The sequence below is a fragment of the Anolis carolinensis genome, chromosome 2 (genome assembly GCF_035594765.1).
Source record: "Anolis carolinensis isolate JA03-04 chromosome 2, rAnoCar3.1.pri, whole genome shotgun sequence".
Lineage (NCBI taxonomy): Eukaryota > Metazoa > Chordata > Lepidosauria > Squamata > Dactyloidae > Anolis > Anolis carolinensis.
This window is the reverse complement of record NC_085842.1, coordinates 140,073,284-140,094,213: the sequence shown is the minus strand read 5'-3', so window position 1 is coordinate 140,094,213 and position 20,930 is coordinate 140,073,284. Positions and strand designations below refer to the sequence as shown.

The 20,930-nt window shown below is 39.9% G+C and overlaps 1 protein-coding gene and 1 long non-coding RNA gene across 3 annotated transcripts in view; one reads left to right on the top strand and one right to left on the bottom strand.

The window, feature by feature from the left end:
- myh3 (myosin-3) overlaps positions 1-2,138 on the top strand; it is a 36,684-nt gene extending 34,546 nt beyond the window's left edge. For both annotated transcript variants that reach the window (XM_016991306.2, XM_016991305.2), the window contains exon 39: positions 1,659-2,138. In XM_016991306.2, the coding sequence (XP_016846795.1) occupies positions 1,659-1,724 (66 nt within the window). In that variant the 3' untranslated portion in view covers positions 1,725-2,138. The remainder of the gene's footprint in view (positions 1-1,658) is intronic.
- Positions 1-19,699, bottom strand: part of LOC103277813 (uncharacterized) — a 54,425-nt gene extending 34,726 nt beyond the window's left edge. Inside the window, exons 1-2 of the long non-coding RNA XR_505693.3 lie at positions 19,615-19,699; positions 18,964-19,064 (exon numbers count right to left, since the gene is read on the bottom strand). This is a non-coding gene — a long non-coding RNA (uncharacterized LOC103277813). The remainder of the gene's footprint in view (positions 1-18,963; positions 19,065-19,614) is intronic.
- Between the last annotated feature and the right edge of the window lie 1,231 nt (positions 19,700-20,930).

The following is a 20,930-nucleotide window of genomic DNA, read 5'->3' as shown; positions in this document are numbered from 1 at the left end:
CTTTTTTCTCATTTCCATCGTATTGAAAATCATAAGCAACAAAGATGGAAGTGAAAAATCTTCCTATGAATTCATGTTCTATCAGACCCTTTCCTGTCAAATATTGGAATAGATGAAGGTATTTGTTACACCCTAGCACCCAGCACCATACCAGAGTCCAGTGATCCAATAATAAAATGTTTATCGAAGAAAGTTTATATAAAGGTAAAAAGGACAAATCCAAAAGAGACAGTCAGGATATATAATGCAATACACAAAAGAAGCCAGAGTTCAATAGTAGTAATCCAAAAATGCCAGGTTGAACACCAAAACCAAGGAATCTAGGAACATAGAATTAATCCACATGTATATCCAGAAATATGAAAACAGGAACCTCTCCAAGGTAAATCTTCCAAAGGTACATAGGCATAAACAGGAACATGAAACAGGAATCTTGACAATATAAGAACCATGAACTTGGAAGCATGATCAGGAGACCGATTTCCATTAGCAACATTGTCTTCTCTGAAAGCCTGAAGCCAAACTTAATATAAACCTGCTAAGGCACCCATCACATCATGCCTAACATCATGCCCAGGACATCATGCTTCCCATGACATCATGGATTTCAAGGTCTTATCTCAAATCCTCTGGGATTATCTAGTTTTCCTGATTTTTGCGTACTGCCTTCTCAGGTCTAATCTACACTCCCTTGAAACCCCCTTCTTCCCAAGGCCTTTTCTCAAGGGAACTGGCACTTTCATTTCCCCGTTGCCTGAGAACAAGCTGAGGAATTCAAAACATCAGCCTCGTCTGCCTGCAATTTCCCCCGAACACTCACAGACTCCTCACTTGGAAGCTTATCATCTCCCTCACCTTCTGAACATTCAGAAAAATCCTCTGATGTTTGCCAGACTACAACAGTATTTTGCCCAGAGCTAAAAATGCAGTTTATCTGATACCAGTATGAGGCTACATAAACAAACAAGGAAATGTGAATCTTTATGAAAGAGTTATTAAGAATGTTAACTCTCAGAAAATAAAATTAAAAGGTTATCTATTATATGATTTTTCTTACTGTAAGCAAATTGGATCTTATTTTTTGCTTATTTGCCACTTGAATTGCAAAGGTCTTTGAATGCAGTGGGGGTGTAAGGGGGGAATGAAAGGTGTGATAAGTTCTTTCAAATCTGCCTCACTGTCAACTTTAATCCAATGTCTTATATGCTAGTTCTTGCACAACATAATAATTCTATGAATAGTTTTCTCTGGTGGCTGCAGAAGTAAATAACCAAATGTCAATTTTTGTATATTTGTTTCATAATAGAATTTTCAGTTATTAAAAAGGATAAGCAAATAAAACTAAAAACAAAAAAAAACAGAAAAAGCAACAGGAAGTTGAAAACTACTAGCAACTACTTTAGTATATATATATATATATATATATATATATATATATATATATCACTATAAACATTTTTTTAAAACTTGCAAGCCACTAAAACTGAAAAAAGTGGGAGAAATAAATATAACAGCAACAACATGTTACATTTTAAAAGTTTGGATATGGTTCAGCTAGTCTCAGAATAAATTCAAGAGTTTTTCCTGCCTCCACTTAGAGTGCCAGATTTTTACTGTTTTGTGGCAAACGCCTGTCAAAAATTACACTAATTTTTCAGCTTCAGACATCAAATTTCCTTATGGCTGTGCAGTACTCAAGACATGGAAAAGCCTCCTCATCATAAAGAGATTCTGGGTATGTCATTTCCACACCAACAAAAATCTATGGTGCTAAAATTATCTTTTGCAGGAGACTTTGAGATGTTATTTTGTTTTTTAAAAATCCTAACGTTTAAAGTTTCCTTTTTTAAAAAGTGCTATTCAGTTTGTCTAATGTATTACTAAAGTGTTATTTTCTTTTGTAAGAAAAGCCATTAGAAAAGGCCCAAATTCTCTCCTTCAATGTTTTAAAGATCATTTTTAGTTATTGATTGGCTTTAAATCCAACAGTATCCCCAAAGGCAATGTACAATGGGGAGAAAACATCCAAAACTTAGGTGTTGTGTGCTTTCAAGACCTTTCTAAGATACTAGCTGTGCCCAGCCACGCGTTGCTGTGGCATTTTCTGGTGGTGTTAGTGAGAAATTGTTGAGTTAGTGGTGGTATTGAATGTCTGTTGTATGGTAGTCTTTATGTTTAGTATGCACACTGAAGTGGATTATCTGGCAGTGTGGAGTCAAGATAATCCAGTTCAAAGCAGATAATATAAGATTCTAAATGGGTTATATAGCTGTGTGGAAGGGCCTTGAGTCTACACTGCCATATAATCCAGTTCAAATCTGATAATCTGTGAAAAAGGCCTAAGTGAGGCCTAACTGTGCCTGTCCCCTGGGCTGAGTAGGTTGCTAGGAGACCAAGTGGGCGGAGCTTAGCCTTCAAACTGGCAGCAATTGGATAAAAACTATTATTCCTCTCCCTGTAATTAGGACTTTATTTTTTCTTTTCTTTTTGTTGTATCAACCTAGAGCCGTGAATGATGGGTTGTGTTGTCAAATTTCGAGGTTCGGGGGCCTGTAGTTTTGTTGTTTAGTCCGCTTCCCTGATGCCATCACTCTTTTATATATATAGATAGTCAAACGAAGGCTAAGCTATCACAGGATTTTCTTGGCAAGATTTTTTCAGAGAAGGTATGCCTTATTGACTTTTCTTTCTCCTGAGGCTGAGAGAATGTCACTTGCTCAAAGTCATCAAGTGAGTTTCCATGGCCAAGAGCAAATTCAAATCCTGCTCTTAAGAGCCATAGTCCAACTACTACACCACACAGGCCCAAGCTTGAATCCGCTCAAACATTTCTGAAATTGGGCATTCAGCAACTTCCAAGTTCGATCTTTTTAATTTTAAGAGTCTTTTCTCCTCCCCTGTCCTGTTTTATTTTGTGGGCATAGCCTAGTGAAGGTGGTGTGAGCTAAAATTGGGTACCCAGCTGTAGTGAATCTTACCTGTTAGGCCGGAAAGGGAGCCTGGATAAAAGTAGGGCAGGCCTCCATTTTGGGAGGGAATGCCAGGGAGGCAGCCATCTTAAGTGAGGCTGGTTGAAAAGGGGAGGAGTTTGGAGACTCCTAGGATTGGCCAGAGGAAGTTGGGAGGAGCCAAGTCTTAGAAAGGAGGGAAGAGAAGGAAGGGAGCTTCAATCATTGTTTGAGTGAGTCCGAGTTGAGCTGAGTTGGGGGAGAGAGGGAGTTTGGAAGTGTAGGTTAGAGACTTGCTTGCTGTGAGCTGACAGGGAAAAGGTCAGGCAGCAGTTTGATTCCTTGTGGGAATGGGCACAAGGGATTGGCTCTCTAGGCTGGGCTAGTTAACAGAAAGAACTCTAGGATAGAGTTAGTCAATTACCCAGGGGACTACCTAGTTAGGTTAGTCAAACTCATTACTATTCTCAGAGATAGAGCGAGGGTTTTGGTAACCAATAGTTAGATTGGTCTGGTTAATGTGTCTGTAACTAAGTGAAGTGAACTGAACAAACAAGTCAAGCTAAAGAACTTTTGTAACAAGTCATGCTTTTTGTACCTCTCAGAAGTAGTTAGTTGTCTGTTTTAAAGAAAATAAATCTTGTTCTATTTAACTTTCAAAATGTCTCTACAGTGCCTCATTCCATCATCAAGCCTGTGTGATAGTTCCAACCTTTTAACATCCTGGTATTACAGAAAAGCCTCTCAATAAACAGTTGTTTGGGAGCCAGGCGTAACAGCAGTGTTGGCAGAAGTGGGAGAAGTTTACCGCAAATAATTTTAAAACAAAAATCCTAAACAACTTAGGTTGGTGGCAGCTTTAATTTTAAAAGAAAATGTTAAAAACCAGCAGGGTCACGTCTCTCTAACACGTATCCCTCCTGTGCCTCCGTATTGTGCGTGTGGCACGGTGTGTTATAATTGGTGTCAGCGGTTTGCTATACCATCCCTGCTAAATTTGTCCGTCCCTCCACTGTCTCCAGCAAGTCATTTTATTAGAGGCTTTTTAAGTTATAGCTACAGTATGACCAACTAAGAAAACAGCATTCCTGTTAAACTTCTCCAAAGAGAAAAAGAAGTGGCTGAAGGGAAGAGTGAAAACTGAAGCACTTGGCAGGGTCTAGATGCCACCTCTCTTAGGAAGCTTATGCACTTATGCCAAAAGTCTAAGTATAGGCAGTCTTAAAGGATTCTTGTGGCTACTCTATCTTCCGATAAAGCATTCCACAGGAGCTAAATTTCCTGCACTTCCTTGTCGAAAAGGATTGTGGTGTCATGGCAATACTGACAGCTACGTGAGGTTTTAAACTGGCAGGGTAGACTAGGAAGCCTGCAAATAACAGAGGTGTTTTTTTGCCATAAATGGTGGATAATTTTTTTTTGCAATATCATTTTTATTGTGACTTTCATATAATTCTTGTAACAATGTAGATTGTCTTTTCTCAATACATTAAAAATACATACCCAGTAACACATAATCCATTTATCACAATGATAAATGGTGGATAATTTTTGAAAACTGATGTCAGCCGTTATTGTTGCTCTAATTTAATGATATGACTACATACTGTGAAATTATTAAGATGCTGAGAACACTAAGAGCATGGCTTGCCATTAACTGCACATCAAGCTAAAATCCAGCAGATGAAAACTCCCTCCTGTGCAAACACAACTCTAAGGGAAATTTTCTAAAGGCACCTGCTCCTGTCTGATCTTAGAAATGAAAGTGAATAACAGGTGCTGTAGACTATGTTTCAGGGGAAGGAACTGGCAAAAGCACTTTTGAGTATTCCCTGCCTAAGAAAACCCTATAAATTTAGAATCCTAAAGTTGGAAGAAACCACAAGGGCCATTCAATTCAGCCCCATTCTGCCATGCAGGAACACAACCAAAGCACTCCAGACACATGGCCATTCAGAAACAGATAATCCACCATACTCTGAGGCAATGAGTTGTACAACTCTTAGAGTCAGGAATGTCTTCCTAATGTTCAGGTGGAATCGTTCTTCTTGCAGTTTGAATTCAATACTTCATGTCATGGTACTGTCATCAGTTAACAAGCTTGAACACACAGACTCATATAATGTAACGGTAAAAAGAACAGAAGTCCAAACAAATAAAAGAAAAGTTGACTTATAACTAGGGCCAAATTTGGTTGCACTTTCATACTGTCAGATGCTAATGTTGGATGCCACTGGAAAATATTCCCAGGACATATTTGCTTGTTTTCTTCTCTCTGTACCAAGGAACAGCTCTTTATAGTGGGAGGGAAAGTAAGGGTAATGTATGTTTGGTGCATTTTATAGAAAGCAGATAGATCTGACAGATTATTGTCTTGATACAACAGATGTTGCAGTTGTTGTGTGTTTTCCGGGCTGTATGGCCATGTTCCAGAAGTATTCTCTCCTTACGTTTTGCCCACATCTATGGCAGGCACCCTAAGAGGTTGGGAGGTATATACCTCACAACCTCTGAGGATGCCTGCCATAGATGTGGGCAAAATGTCAGGAGAGAATACTTCTGGAACATGGCCATACAGCCTGGAAAACACACAACAACCCTGTGATTCCAGCCATGAAAGCCTTCGACAACATATTCAACAGATATGTTCTTAAACAATGTGAAGAAGTGAATAGGATATCCCTATCTCTGATCCTTTCAACAACAAGTACGAATTACAGCTTACATTACTGTACATTGCCACATGGCGTCTCCCTAAAACTGGACTGGGTTTGCAAGACAAATAATAAATTCCAGGGAAGCTGACATGGAGACAGATATCTGAGAATGGTTCCACATCTATGCTCAGAGCTATTTTGATTAATCCCCTTGAGGAGAAGAAACCTGGATCATGCAAATTGAAAGCGTTGCTCATTTTCATAGCTGATATAATTTACCACCTCTTTTAATCTATTTTCCTAAAGACAGAATGACAAACCTCAAGAAAATTCATTTAGACTTAAATGAGAACTCATACTATGTTCCTGAATACAGCTGAAACACTAACTCTAGATAGGTATGTTTGAAATCTTAACCTTAACATGTGTGGTTCCCACCAGCAGCAACAAAAATTAAAAAATAATCTTTAAGCACTACTGTGCTCATTACAGTCTCAATTACAATTTCATCATGTGGGAGCTATTCACTCGGTTGAATCCAGATTTAGGCTGGATGAATTACATTTTACAGTACTGTGCATTGCCACACGGCGTCTCCCTAAAACTGCACTGGGTTTGCAAACAGAAGCGAAAGAGGAACCATCCCCATGGATCTCGATCCTCCTCCTTTTTCTTTAGGCCCGCAGCACTTATCTTTGTGTGGACAAAACAGAGATTTGCAGGATGAAAGAAAAGGAACAAGGGTCCTATCCTGCTCCTTTTCTTGTATACTGCAAATCTCTACCATATAATCCAGCTCAATGTAGTTAATCTGCATTCATAAACTGGTTTATATGGCAGTGTAGATGGCACACACCCCCTCCTTTACTCATCACATGGAGGGCGTAAGAGAAGGTGTGTTGGCACCCTTTCCCTCCCCTCATCAGATGGCAGAAAGGGCAGCAACGCACCTTGCCCTGCCACCCTTTCTGCCATCACACAGCAAAAAGGGGAGGAAGGAACTACATTTTCCTCCCCTCACTGGAGGAGAAAGTGCCTTTTGGGAGGAAAGTGGCCGGGGCCTGCTGCACGCCGTGTGATGGTATAAGGCAGGCCCCATCCTTGCCACAATTAAAAGCTGGAAAAATGGGGGGGGGGGGGGGGGGTGCCTCATGTAAAAAAATACCTTAGGCAGAAAAAAACGAAATGCAAAGATACAGAATGGTTTTACAACAGTCCATGAGAAAAAGATCTTGAAGTCTTTGAGGACAACAAGTTGAACTTGAGCCAACAGTGTGATGCAGCAGCTAAAAAAGCCAATGGGATTTTTGGCAGCATCGAGGGAAGTCATGGTGCCTCTCTGTTCAGCTTTGGTTAGACCTCACCTGGAATACTGTGTCCAATTCTGGGCACCACAATTTAAAAGGGATATTGACAAGCTGGAAGGTGTCCAGAGGAGGGCGACTAAAATGATCAAAGGTCTGGAGACCATGCCCTATGAGGAGCATTTTAAACAGCTGGGTATGTTTAGCCTGCAGAAGAGAAGACTGAGAGGAGACATGATAGTCATGTATAAATATGTGAAAGGATGTCATAAGGAAAAGGGAGCAGACTTGTTTTCTGCTGCCCTTGAAACTAGGACTTGGAGCAATGGGTTCAAAATACAGGAAAGGAGATTCCTTCTGAACATTAGGAAGAACTTCCTGACTATAGGAAATGTTCAGCAGTGGAACTTTCTACCTCCGAGTGTGGTGGAAGCTTTTAAATCAAGGCTGGATCACCATCTGTCAGGGGTAGAGTGATACCTTGATTTAAGAATTTAATTTGTTCTCTGTTTTCTTAAGTCAAAACATTCTTATCTCAAAGTGAATTTTCCCATTGAAATGCTATTCATCAATTTTGGCCCCCAGACCCCCTCCATTTTTTGTTATGTGTTTTAAAGTAAGAAAATGTTTTCCCCTGACATTAAGTCTAGTTGTGTCTGACTCGGGGGGGGGGGGGGGGTCGTGGTCATCCCAATTTCTAAGCTGAAGAGCCAGTGTTGTCTGTAGACACCTCCAAGGTCATGTGGCCAGCATGACTGCACGGAGTGCCATTATCTTCCTGCTGGAGCAGTACCTATTGATCTGTTGATCTACTCACATTTGCATGTTTTTGAACTGCTAGGTTGGCAAAAACTCGGGCTAACAGCTGGAGTTCACCCCGCTTCTCAAATTCGAACCGCTGACCTTTTGGTCAGCAAGTCCAGCAGCTCAGCGGTTTAACTCGCTGTGCCACCGGGGGCACCAATTTACTTTTTAAATAACAAGTAATGTATAAATGCACACTCACATGCAACAGTAAACAAAAAAGGGCAAATTTAACATGATTGAAGCACAAAGTTGTGGCAAGGAATTACATTTGAGGCACCAAAATAGGTGTTGGCCAGTGTAACAGCAAGGCAAAACAGCAACATTTTCTTCATACTGTACAGTACAGTACTAATTCTAGCCTCCCTCCCTCCCTCTCTTCCTGAAGTGAAACATACCAGGAATAAAAAGCACACAAAATGAACTAACCTAAACTTTCACAGTGGACATCAATCTCGGAAAGCAAAAAAAGAGGCAAGCAGACAGCAATCCCCGAAAGCAGAGACAAAACAACAAAAACAAAAACCAAACAAATCCAAATCATAACTGAATGAAATAATAATAATAATAATAATAATAATAATAATAATAATAATAATAATAAACTTTATTTTTATATCCCGCCCCATCTCCCCAAAGGGACTCGGGGCGGTTCACAACAGGGACAAGCCCGAAACAACAAATCTTTTTTTACACTTATGAAAATGGAATATTTTTCCAAAGATATAAACACAAAAGATAAATAGCAAAAAAGCAAAATAATATGCATGGACACACACACATATACTTGAATGCATATTATTCTCAATATTCTAAGGAAACTACTTCGGCTGATGATAATTCCCGGAACAACACTAACTGACCAGATCATCTCCTTGGAGCACAGGCCGGGAAAGTTCTGAAAGGAAGGGATGTTTCATTCTGACTTGATTTTATACAAGCAAATAACAATCTGGTTTCATAATTCTGGAAAACCTTCTTACTAAATAAAAAGATAAGAACAGTTAAAGATTATTCTGCACAGTACTTGTTCCTCTGTATCCCCATCCCCAAATTAGGGGCATTTCATGACTTTTTGCTGTTTGGGAGAAGGAAAAGATGGTGTCCTTCTCCACTCCATGTTCAGAAACATGCAGGTAAATCTTGATTTTGTCTCAGGCAATGGGACAGATTCTTCTGTCATGCCTGAGGACAGCAGATGTGCATCGGAGATACAGAATATGGATTTCAGACTGTGTTGTCTTCCAGCAGCTCAGTACTAACCTACCCTTCCATAGGGAGATCTTGGTCTCTCTTTATACTCTGAGTATGTGGAACTGGGGCACAGTCTCTTCCTATCCACTAGTCGGAGACAGAGTCCCATGAGACAGTTACCAATTTATTGCATTTTGCTCTTGGTCTGCAATCCCATCATCACCCTTCAATTAAACTTGTGCCCTGAAGTCTTATTCTTTCACAAACCAGTCTTGGAAGCAAAATATGAAGCACCTGTGTGCCAACCTTTATGGTGCTGTTGATACACAAATGCATCCCACAAATGTTCACACTAGAAGAGGTCAAAACAAGGATGCTAATGCTCCAAAACTAATAGTCTGAAGCCCATATTTAAGTATCACTTCAAAAGTCCCATATTAGGATTTCTGTGCACTCTAGCCATCAGATTCAAAAGCAGCTTCAGGTTGGCAACCCACTCTTATTTCAAAGCAAGTACAAACTGCCAACACTGATTTATTGTGTTTCTATGCAGGTCCCATCCTTGCTGCAATTAAGGAAAGTCTTTGTAGCCAGTATGGAAATGTGGTTTATTATCATCTTAACAAGACAGTTAATCCTCTTTCCTACCAAGCAGATTGGCTGGCTAAACAAGGACTGAGGGAAATATTGCTGTTTTAATTATGTATAGGCATCGAATTGTTGCCAATTTTGTACGCCGCCCTGAGTCCCTTCGGGTGAGAAGGGCGGGATATAAATGTTGGAAATAAATAAATAATACATAAATAAACTCCTCCTTCTCCAGCCTAGTTGTGTGTGTGCACATGCTTGCGTGTGGGTGGGTGTGCCTTCAAGTCACCTATCAACTTATGGCAACTCCAAAAATTTCATAGCATATTCTTAGGCAAGAAATACCCAGAGCTGGTTTTACCATTTCCTTCATCTGAAATATAGAGTTTAGGACCTGGTATTCCTTGGAAGTGTCCCATGGAATTCCTTATTATGTGTGACCATCATCAAACTAGTCAATACTAGGCTGATGTGGTGACGTTTTCTCTCTATTACATCAGCATGTTAATAAGATCACCACAGGAATAGTCTGGTCTGTGCTGACATCTTGTCATTTCAGCTTACGCTGAGGCATCTCATGCTGGATTCAATCCAGCTTTCAAAAATGTGGGCTACAGAGGTCATCTCATTGCCTCTGACACCCTCATTGACTTCCAGAGCAATGAGTGAACATTTGGAAAAGTCTATTTAACACAAGCAATGTAATTGTAGTGATAAGTTGGTAACTGTTGTTGTGGTAGTGTGCTTTTAAGTTGTTTTCAACTTATAGTGCCCCTGAGGTGAGTCTATCACAATGTTTTCTAGGGCTGAAGATGTTTCAGTTGCCCAAGGTCACCCAATGGATTTTCACCCAATGGACTATGACTCTAGTCTTCAGAGTCATAGTCTAACACTAAAACACTATTCAGGTTGAAGTTGTTGTGCAATCAGATGTTTATCTGAAAAGGCAAACTGAGCCATCTCCTAGTAGAGACACCTGAAAGTATTATATTCACAGATCCATGCTCATATCTTGCAGTCTTCTTTCCATCTTTTCCCCCTTTCCCTATGCTGCTGAAATGAAGTCTCATAGAGTCCATCACATGATGCAGGGCAACTTCCAGCAGAACTCTGTGGGGCTCCGTTTCAGTAGCATAGGGAAACGGAGCCTAGAGTGCCTTTTGAGGAGACAGGCGATACTCAACTTCTAATAGTACAAAGCAGGGGAACGTGGGAGAAAGGCGGACCTGAAGGGGGAAAGTACGTGGGATGGCAGAAGATGGACCTTGATGAGGTCCTTACTGTATAGTGGTACCATTTAATAATTAGTCTAAGGCTGGAGACATACGAGTTCAAATTCTCACTTAGTCATGATGCAGCACATTGATAAATCTCAGAAGAGTTGATATTTTCCAGACTAAACTATTTTTGTGACCATTCTGTGGTCACCATAGGGTACAGGGAGAACCACGTATGTTTCTTGAAGTTCTTGGATGAAGGTGATATATTAAAATAATAAATACCTAAAGAGAAGGGAAGGTACCCCCAACTGCTAATATTAATGAAAATTGTTTCAATAACTAAATAGTAATAGCATTCATAAAATTCTAGGAACATACCTAGAGCGCCAAAATCCCATCAAGATTCAACCATGGTAAGACAGCTATTTGGGAATAGGGAGTTGGAGACAAAATGTCTTGAAATAAATTCAATCTCTTTGGATATTTGACATTCTATCTGAATGATTACTCGCTGATTCTTGAATCTGTGTTTTGGGGGCGGGCAGAGTTGCCTTCATATCGTAAAGAATCTTTCCATATGAAAGTCATTCTGGGTTGCAAAGCTGGCAGTCTCAGATTGCTCTGCCTTTGGGTAGAACAACTTGAGTTGGATTATCGAGGTCAAGTGCAACATTAAGGAGGGCAGGATGGAAAATAAATTTCATTGCCATACATGGAGGATAAGAGTTACCCAGGATTGACATTCTATTTCTGTACTCAGTCTGTTTGCCAGCTGGTAACTGCTGATGTGAAGGTAACTGATCTCAAAAAAAACATGGGTCCTTCATCTCCATAATGGAACATTACTGGGTGAAGGGTTAAAAATAGAGAGAGTCAATGTGATGCACCCAAAGCAGTCCTAAAGGAGCAGCTCTACTTTTGTAACAGCACAGAATGAGTGATGAATTTTGGTCTCCCATGCAAGAGCTGCTCCTATTAAAATTAAGTTATGAAGTAGTGAATGGACACTCCTCAAAAATGAGCAGCCCCTCAGCCTGACCAATCAGAAACTCAATCCACACCAGAAACAAATGAGATTGCCACCTTTCTCTTTGTTGCCGATTTTAAACTTTACATAATGAATTATTCAGTATTGTCCTATCACTGGGAAGTTCTGCATACTCCCAGAGGATGTTCCCAACAAAACCTAGGGTTAAAATCTTGCATTGAAGAGATGTAGCCTACTGTTTTACACATTTCAGTTGCACCTTGCATCATGCTACCTTGTTACAGACCTGTGATAACACAAAAAGAAATACATAGCCATGTACAACCATATGATCAATGCACAAAGGGCAACAATGTGCAAAGTACAACACACAATGCACCACAATCTTCAGTGGTGCCATACCCATAACTTTGCTGTTCTAACTTTTGGCTGAATATGGATAGTATCAATCTGCTAAAAAAAAGGACAACTGCATTGGTATGGGTAAAACCGGGTAAGCCTAGATGCACAATGCACTTTCTGTTCCCTTTCAACTTTTCACTGTAGATGGAAAACGGAAGTATACTGGTCCCTATAATACAAATAACACAATTGCTTAGCCATTTCTACTTGCTTTCATTTCAATTTATGCTCAATTGGGGTTGAAGAAACAGAGTAGAAATTAACACTGAGTTTGTTAAGCTGCTATCAAACAATGCCACAAAACAAGACTCTATGGGGCAAAATTGCATTTGATATCATATCAACTTTGGGAAACTGGACAGAAGCCAGATGGGGAAGGAAAAGCTTGTGCTTGCTGTACAACCACCAGAAATACAAAAGTACAAAAGAAAACAAACCAAGGCCCTCACCCCGGATACAAAAATAACCAACCCAGCCTTTACTATTATTCCCTCCAAAGTGGGAGCCTCTTTTGGAGAGAGACATTTTCTTAAACTAGAGGAAACCCAGCTTAAGGCTGCATTACATTATAACATCAATAATTTCTGAAGTCTGTTGACACTTATATGAGCTTATAGAGATATTTTAACATTCAAGCAGATCTATCAAAAACTCTGTAACAATAACAATGGCAATAATATTTAGATGGAACCAAAACTGTTTTGAAGTTTTATGAAATTATGTACAATATAGAAAAGACAAATTCTTATCATGTTCATTGGAGCATCAGTTGTGTCAGGAGAAACTGCAAATCACTTCTGGTGTGAGAGAATTGGCCATCTGCAAGGACATTGCCCATGGGACATCCAGATGTTTTACCATCCTATGAGAGGCTTCTCTCATGTCCCTGAATGGGAAGCTGGAGCTGACATATGGGAGCTCACCCCACTCCCGGGATTTCAGTCAGTAGTCTTGCCGGCACAAGGGTTTAACCCATTGGGCCACTGGGGGCTCCTAGGGTAATGTATAAAATCAAGTCTTTTTTAAGATAGTATTTTTTAAATAAAATAGAATAATAAAAATGAGAAAGAATGCATAAGAAGGAAGAGCAGAAAAAGAAAAAGAGGAAAGAGAAAAGAAAAAAGAAAAAATATATAAAAAAGAAAAAAAATATAGAAACCAATACTTCCAAACTTCTGCATGGGTATTCCTCTTTGTCGTGGTCTCTAATTTTGCTTTATCTCTTCATATTTCATCTTCTAGGGGAAGTGTTTTACTTCAATAGGTAATTTCTTCTAACCAATTCATTTTTTCTTGTTTCATAAAATGTATCTTTAAAGACCAATCTGTTATATTTTTCTCTATATGTCTTGGGTAATTGCTTATAAAATCAAGTCTTATGTACAGTAGAGTTTCACTTATCCAACACTCACTTATCCAACGTTCTGGATTATCCAACGCATTTTTGTAGCCAATGTTTTCAATACATAGTTTTCAATGATATTTTGGTGCTAAATTCGTAAATACAGTAATTACTGCATAGCATTGCTGCATACTGAACTACTTTTTCTGTCAAATTTGTTGTATAACATGATGTTTTGGTGCCTAACTTGTAAAATAATAACCTAATTTGATGTTTAATAGGCTTTTCCTTAATCCTCCTTATTATCCAACATATTCACTTATCCAACGTTCTGCCGGCCCGTTTATGTTGGATAAGTGAGACTCTACTGTATTAATAAAACAGATCCACTGAAAATGATTTTATTAATAATAATGACCAGCTAAAATCTCATTTATTATTTATTTTATTTATTTACTTAGTTTTTATCTCACCTTTCTCCCAATATAGGGACCCAATGTAACTTAAACAAAATAATGCACAATTGAAAATTTTAAAATGTAAATGCCTTAAAATGGGATTATAAAAATTAAAAAGCAAATAAATCCTTTGTGAAACATAGAAATATTAAAATAATTTAAAATGACACTTTAAAACTTCACAGCCCCCAAAATCCCACTCACACCATACACAGCACCATGCCTCTCATCATCCTGCACATGTGCAATGGCAGAGGTACATTTTTACTTGCATGCAAAGAGCCAGCATGGTCTTTTTTGGGAGTGAATTCCAGAGTCTGGGAACAGCTTTCAAAAAGGTATTTTCCCTTGTTCCTGCCAAACAAGCTTGAGGTCCTTGATGCGGGGGAGGCAGCAGGAGAATCCATGGGGGCAGCGGAGCAAATCGTGGGGCAGTGGGGTGAATCCATCGCCCAGCACCTCGCATCACTTGCATTACTCACTTGTCCATCACACGCATACCTTTCCAGCTTGCTCTCATGCCGTCCCCAGCATTTTCAATCTAATTACAGGTAGTCTTCTGTGTTTTACCTGTTGTAGAACAGTTTGCCAATGCAGCCAGCATGCAGCCTCGCCAGAAGTAGATGTGCATCATGTGATGGGATCTGGTGGGCTCTGTGCTGACTGTCTTGGTGAACTGTTTTATGACAGGGACTTTTGTCATTGTGATGAGGTTGAAAGAGAAGGTCCTCTTTAGATGATAACAGAGTTCTAATGGACTCATAACAGGATATATTGTCCTTCAAATAGCCTGGACAACAAGCTGTACAGGGCTTTATGGTTCATAACAAACACTAACAATGTGCCTGGAAATGAGTTGGCAGGCAATGGAGCTGTTGCAACTGGGGATGGTATACTCCTTGTAGTCAACTCCAGTTAATAACCTGCCTGTAACTCTTTGAACCAACTGAAGTTTCTGAGCACTTTTTCAAAGGAAGTCCCACATAGAACACATTACCAAATAGGATGTATTAAAGACATGGCTGACTCCTCCAGGAATGGGTGCAATAGCACACTAATTTAACGGTGCAAATGCAGTCTTGGTCAATGCTGAAATCTGGCCTCCAGGTTCAGAGCTAAATCCAGGAGTATCCCTAAACTGCAGACATGCATTTTCTGGGGCGGTGTGTGTGTGTGTGTGTGTGTGTGTGTGTGTGTGTGTGTGTGTGTAATGCCACCTAACACAGGCTGAATTCTTATACCCATAATTTCTTTTGAATGAACAGGAGCACCTCTGTCTTGTCTAGATTAAGTTCCAAATTTTTTTGCACTCATACATTTCCTTACAGCTACCAGGCACCGGTTTAGCACAGGAACTGCTTATTTGAAATTACAGTAGAGTCTCACTTATCCAAGCTAAACGGGCCGGCAGAAGCTTGGATAAGTGTATATCTTGGATAATAAGGAGGGATTAAGGAAAAGCCTATTAAACATCAAATTAGGTTATGATTTTACAAATTAAGCACCAAAACATCATGCCATACAACAAATTTGACAGAAAAAGCAGTTCAATGCGCAGTAATGTTATGTTGTAATTACTGTATTTATGAATTTAGCATCAAAATATCACGATATATTGAAAACATTGACTACAAAAATGGCTTGGATTATCCAGAGGTTTGGATAAGCGAGGCTTGGATGAGTGAGACTCTACTGTAGATGAAAAGGGGTGGTAGAGCTGAGTGTCATAATCATACTGGTGACACCTGTCTTCTAAACTCTGTATAACCTCTCCTAGTGGTTTCATGTAGATTTTAAATAGCATGGGGACAAGATTGAACCCCAAGGAACTCCATAGACAATAGCCAAGAAGTTAAACAGTAATCCTCCAGCACTATTTTCTGGGATCATCCCTCCAAGAAAGAATGGAGCCACTGAAGAAAAGTACCTTCAAGTGCTGTTCTAAAGAGGTGACTCAGAAAGATACTAATGCCAATAGTATTGAATGCCACTGAAAGGTCCAGCAAAACCATCAGAGACAGACATCACTTATCCAGCTCCTTGTACAGATATCTGTCCCATAATCTAGCCCGGAACCAGACTGAAATGGATCTAGATAATTTTATCTTTCAGGAACCATTGGAGTTGAGAAGTTACCACATGATTCAGTACCTTGCTCAGAAATAGTGAACTGAAGACTAGTTTATAGTAGTCAAGTATGGTAGGATCCAGGGAAGATTCCTCTAAAAGAGGTCTTACCACAGCCTCCTTGAGGCATGTGGGGAACCTGGTTTGATGCAACAAGGCATTAATCACTTCCTTTACCCACTTCACCAGTCCCCCTCTGGCCTATTTAAGGTTCCTGTCCACATCCTCTGGCTGCACAAATTGAAAAGTATCCATCAACATTTCTTGCGACTGTTATGTATCACCATCATCATCATCATCATCATCTTTTATATACTGCCCCCTCTCCCCAAACTGTATTAACTGTGGTGTCTAATGATCTCATCACATGGGGCTTTTTGCCTGTCCTAGGATGCTGCTGAAATGCAGGCAGGACAGAGCCTTCCAGAGCACATCACATGACGCAGGGCTACTTCTTGTGGGGCTCTGTCCTAGCGGTGTCTTGGCAGCGTGGTATAAGGTTGCTCTGAGAACATGGGTAACTACAGGCAGGCAGGAAACACTGTGGGATAGTAAAAGAGCAATGCGGGGCACTACTCAACAGTTTTGTCTGTTGCCCCACAGATACACCTCACTTCCCCACAGATCCCCCAGTTGTCCCCCAGCTTATGGAACTCTGTCTGATGAGGTCCTAAGTCATAGCAAATCCAAGTGACTTCATATGTAAAATTATGGGCAAGTTATTTGCCGTGTACTGTTGAGAAGGGTTCATTTCTTTGGACCAGATTGTACTAGATCCCTAGCCACCCCAAACAGTCCTGAAAATCAATTATGTGCCAATGCAATATTATTAGAAATGCTTTTTTGTTGCCTTTATTATCCTACCATAAATCTTTACCTGTTTCTAGATTGAATCATTCAGATTTTTTGGCCACTATTTCTGTAATCTGCCACTGGCACTCACTGATAGGAATGGGTTGCAGTTCCAGTCCCACACTTGGGAGTCTTTAGTACTACGCACTGCTTTTTTCACTGTTAGTAGTTTTTACATGAACACTGAGAGATTTGAACATTAAATTTTGCATCAGTAAAAGTGAAGATTCTTTCACATCTATGTTAAGCACTATATTTTCATCTTATTCCATTGTCTATTTTATACCTGTCATCAATGCCCAGCTTTATGCATCCTTCGTTTATCTGGTTCCTGGAAATGCCTTAAGGATTCTAAGCATGAATGCACAGACACCATTCCACAACACACAATCTTTCCAGGATATCTTTTATATGTGCGTGTTATCACTTGCAAAACAGGCCATAGGGATACCACAGGTATATTAGAATGTTCCTCTTGCAAACTTACTCATGAGAAGTGTTACATTTAAACTGTGTATCTGAACTATGCCTATCTAGCTGGCATCCTAATGACATTCATCAATGAGAAGGCATTCAATTTAAACATGATGCTAAGAAAATGCATAGCTTTCCAGATAACTTTCTTCATCATGATCAGTGTCACCTTCAAATTAGAGAAACAATGCAAAATCAATCTTCCTTGGAACAAAGATGCCATATTTCAAAAGAAAGATGAGGATGTAGGGACAAAATAGAACACACATCATGCACAACAAAAGCAGAAGAAAGGGAAGGAAAGACAACTTGGTACACCTGCCATTGAGATGGTTAAAATCCTTTGAATTCAGGCCAACAACGAGCAGGTGTATTGCATTTAGTTCAGGAATGGACACAACCTGTTTTGCAGGAAAAATATTAACAAATTGTAACAGCTTAAAGGGGTCTACTGAACAGGTGGATGCAAGAGAGATCTAGGGCACAGAGATCTGTATTTATTTATTTACTTATTTTATTTCCATCATTTCTATCCCGCCCTTCTCACCCAAGGGGACTCAGGGCAGTTTACAGATCTGGCAGAATTCGATGCCAATACACCACAGTACAATAAAATAAAACAATAAAACAGTTAAAAGCAGTTAAACGAAATTACAATATACAAAATTTAAAACAATATAAAGTACTTGAACCAGTGATTTCATGGCATTGGATCAGAGAGGGAAGACTCTATCACATGAAGCCACAATTCCCCAGCAGTCATGCAATCATTGATAGCAGCTTGTTATTGCACGTTCTTCCATGCACACAATTGCATTGATTTGTGATTCTGCATTTGTATACCCTTGTAATTAATTTCAAAAGCAATTTTCAAATTCCAGCTATGGTTAATATTGAAAAGCCAAATGCTAAAGTAAATTTAAAATTACCAGCTCAGGAATAGTGAATGGGAGAGTGGGAGAAGAGGATAAACCATACCCTGACAAAATTTCAGTGCTGGCACAGAAGTAGAAGGGACGATGAAAACTTTGCAGGATTAGCAGTTATTGATAAGTTAATCACAGGAAGGAGGCAGACTAGCTGTAGGATGTGTGTGGACTCTTATGATAGAGCTGTTTTACCTCCTTCGTGTGATAAACTCCACAGACTAGGAACTCTGATGGTGAAACGATTCTCCTAATGTCCATCAATCTCTCTGCATGAGTTATAAAGCACAGGTTTTTTTGAAAATATGTCTAAATTGCACTGGAGGTTCTGATGACAGCCATAACATTGTTGGTGACATAAAGGGTCAGCATTGCAGAATCAGAGTGGATCTCTTAGAGTGGCTGCTTGGATACAGGCTGTCCGAGACCTACCATCATGGAAAGATCTCATCCTTATTTGAATATCTTGTTCTCCAAAATAAAAAGGAAGATCATGAATTGTAGATCATAGCATTGTGAAAGAAAAGATAGGGAAGACAAGGCATGTCCTAAGATGGCTGTTAAGACTATCACACTGTTTTTTTGTTGCTGCTGCTGCTCCTGTCCTTTACTATGCTTGTGCCATAAGTCCCTTTCTCCTCTCCCACTGTGAACTTTTCAGCCTTGTCAGATTACTCACCAGCTGTGTAACAGGAACCCTTCAGCTGTTTGATGTATGTGGGGTGAGCATGTCTGTGCTTCATCCTGTCCTTTTGAGACCCTGTGTCCAAATACCTGATGCTGGGTGAAGATAGAAAGAAGACATTTGTTAACCCTTTATCTATGGTCAATAACTTGAGATGCTGCTGTCATAATCCTGTTCCTCCAAGTTTATCTTTGGCTCCAATAGGCTGTCTAGAGTCCTGATAATGCTCACTACTTTCCCCTCCATGCTGTGATCACACTTGTCATTGGCAAATTTATGCCATTGATTGGTTGAGTATCCTCAAGCTACTTTCATGATACAGATATCATCTGCCCTGCTTAGATCCATATCTCCAATCCCTTGATATGAGCAAATGGACAGTTGTTACTTTCAAGATTCTCTTTATTGTGATCCTTCAAAACCTCATGATGGAACTGTGCTATTCAGAACTTCACAGTCATTTAGTCCATTTAATGGCTTAGGTCCCATTCTCCTTGCAACCCCCACAGTGCCAAAGACCTCCATGAAGACATTCTTGCTAAACACAGTATCCAGGGGCAAAGAGTATTTCCTTTTAGCTGTCTAGCATGACCCTACAGAACTAGCTCTTTTTGAAACACTGGAGAGAGATGAATCAAACCTTACCACTTTCATGGTGCTGAGCCTGCAAGAAGAATCCTAATAGAAGTGTACAGAGATGAGACAGTGAGTTTAGGAGAGTATGGCTCCAGCATTATTTGCTTACCAAGCGCCAAGATTCCTGGGTGTTCTCTGGTTACAGGGAGAGAGGCACACTCCAAGGATAGGCATTCCTCTTCACATGTGCTGTTGGGAATGGCTGATCCCTGGAGGCATTTCCACTAATGCTGAAAACATGGCTGAGCACAGCTCCAGCAAGCTGCAAATCCCATAGGGAATGTTTCTGGAAATGCATTAATGCCCTAGCTCAGTTAAAGATCTGGGTTGTTGTTTTATTGGAATTTCAAAACTATACCGCAAACAATATGAACTTTTGCCAGATGACACACAAATGCTATCACTGTATCTCAGATTTGTGAGATAGCTTCTCACAGACACAGGGCATGAATGGCGCCAACCATGAGGCTTGGCTGATTCCATTTCCCTGAACTGGACCCACCAATCCACATCAGTGTAGGACCATGATGACAAATGTTTTTGATGGAACAAAACTCTTAAAGTTGCAGTCTCTCTTCTTTGGCATTTATCTTATTTCCCTACTGCTGATTCAATTCTACTTCCTTCAAATTTCATTTCATTTCCACTGATATCAAGATGAATCATGTCTTCCAGACCACAATAGACTCCTAGCACCTCCCAGCATTCCTCATAATTGACTATGCAGGTTGGAAGGGAGCTATAGCCCAACTATATTTGGAGGGATGAATGTGATACAAATCAGACTGCGTATACCTTTCATCTGAGGCCAGGTGAGCAGAACTGAATTTACCCAAGCGCTTCAAAAATAGATTCTTGTCTTTTTTGAAACCACAATATTCTTGACAGACTAAAAGAACATGATGATACTATAGATGCTGTTGCTTCTGACTTTGTAAAACAAGCATATGGAATCTTTTGTTCTCATGTATCCGTCAGGCCAATCCAGTATGTCTTATCTTGAAGGTTGTGGAAATCACAGTGTAGAACATGCAATTATTCAAAGTTGCCCCAACACAATGAGAAAAAGAGAAACATCATGTGGTTCCCTGATATGGATTATAGGCTGTTAACTGTTCAAGTGAGGCTTTTGCGACAAAGCCCTGCCGGAAGTAGCTGTATGTCGTGGGATGGGAGCCAGAGGGCTCCATTGCAAGTAAAGAGGAACTGTCACATGCTGCCGAAAAGTACCCCGTCTGATGAGGTCCTAATGGGAATGGCAACAACATCTGTACATGGTGCATTCTGCTACCTACTCAACCAGTAATAATGTTCTGCCTTCAATT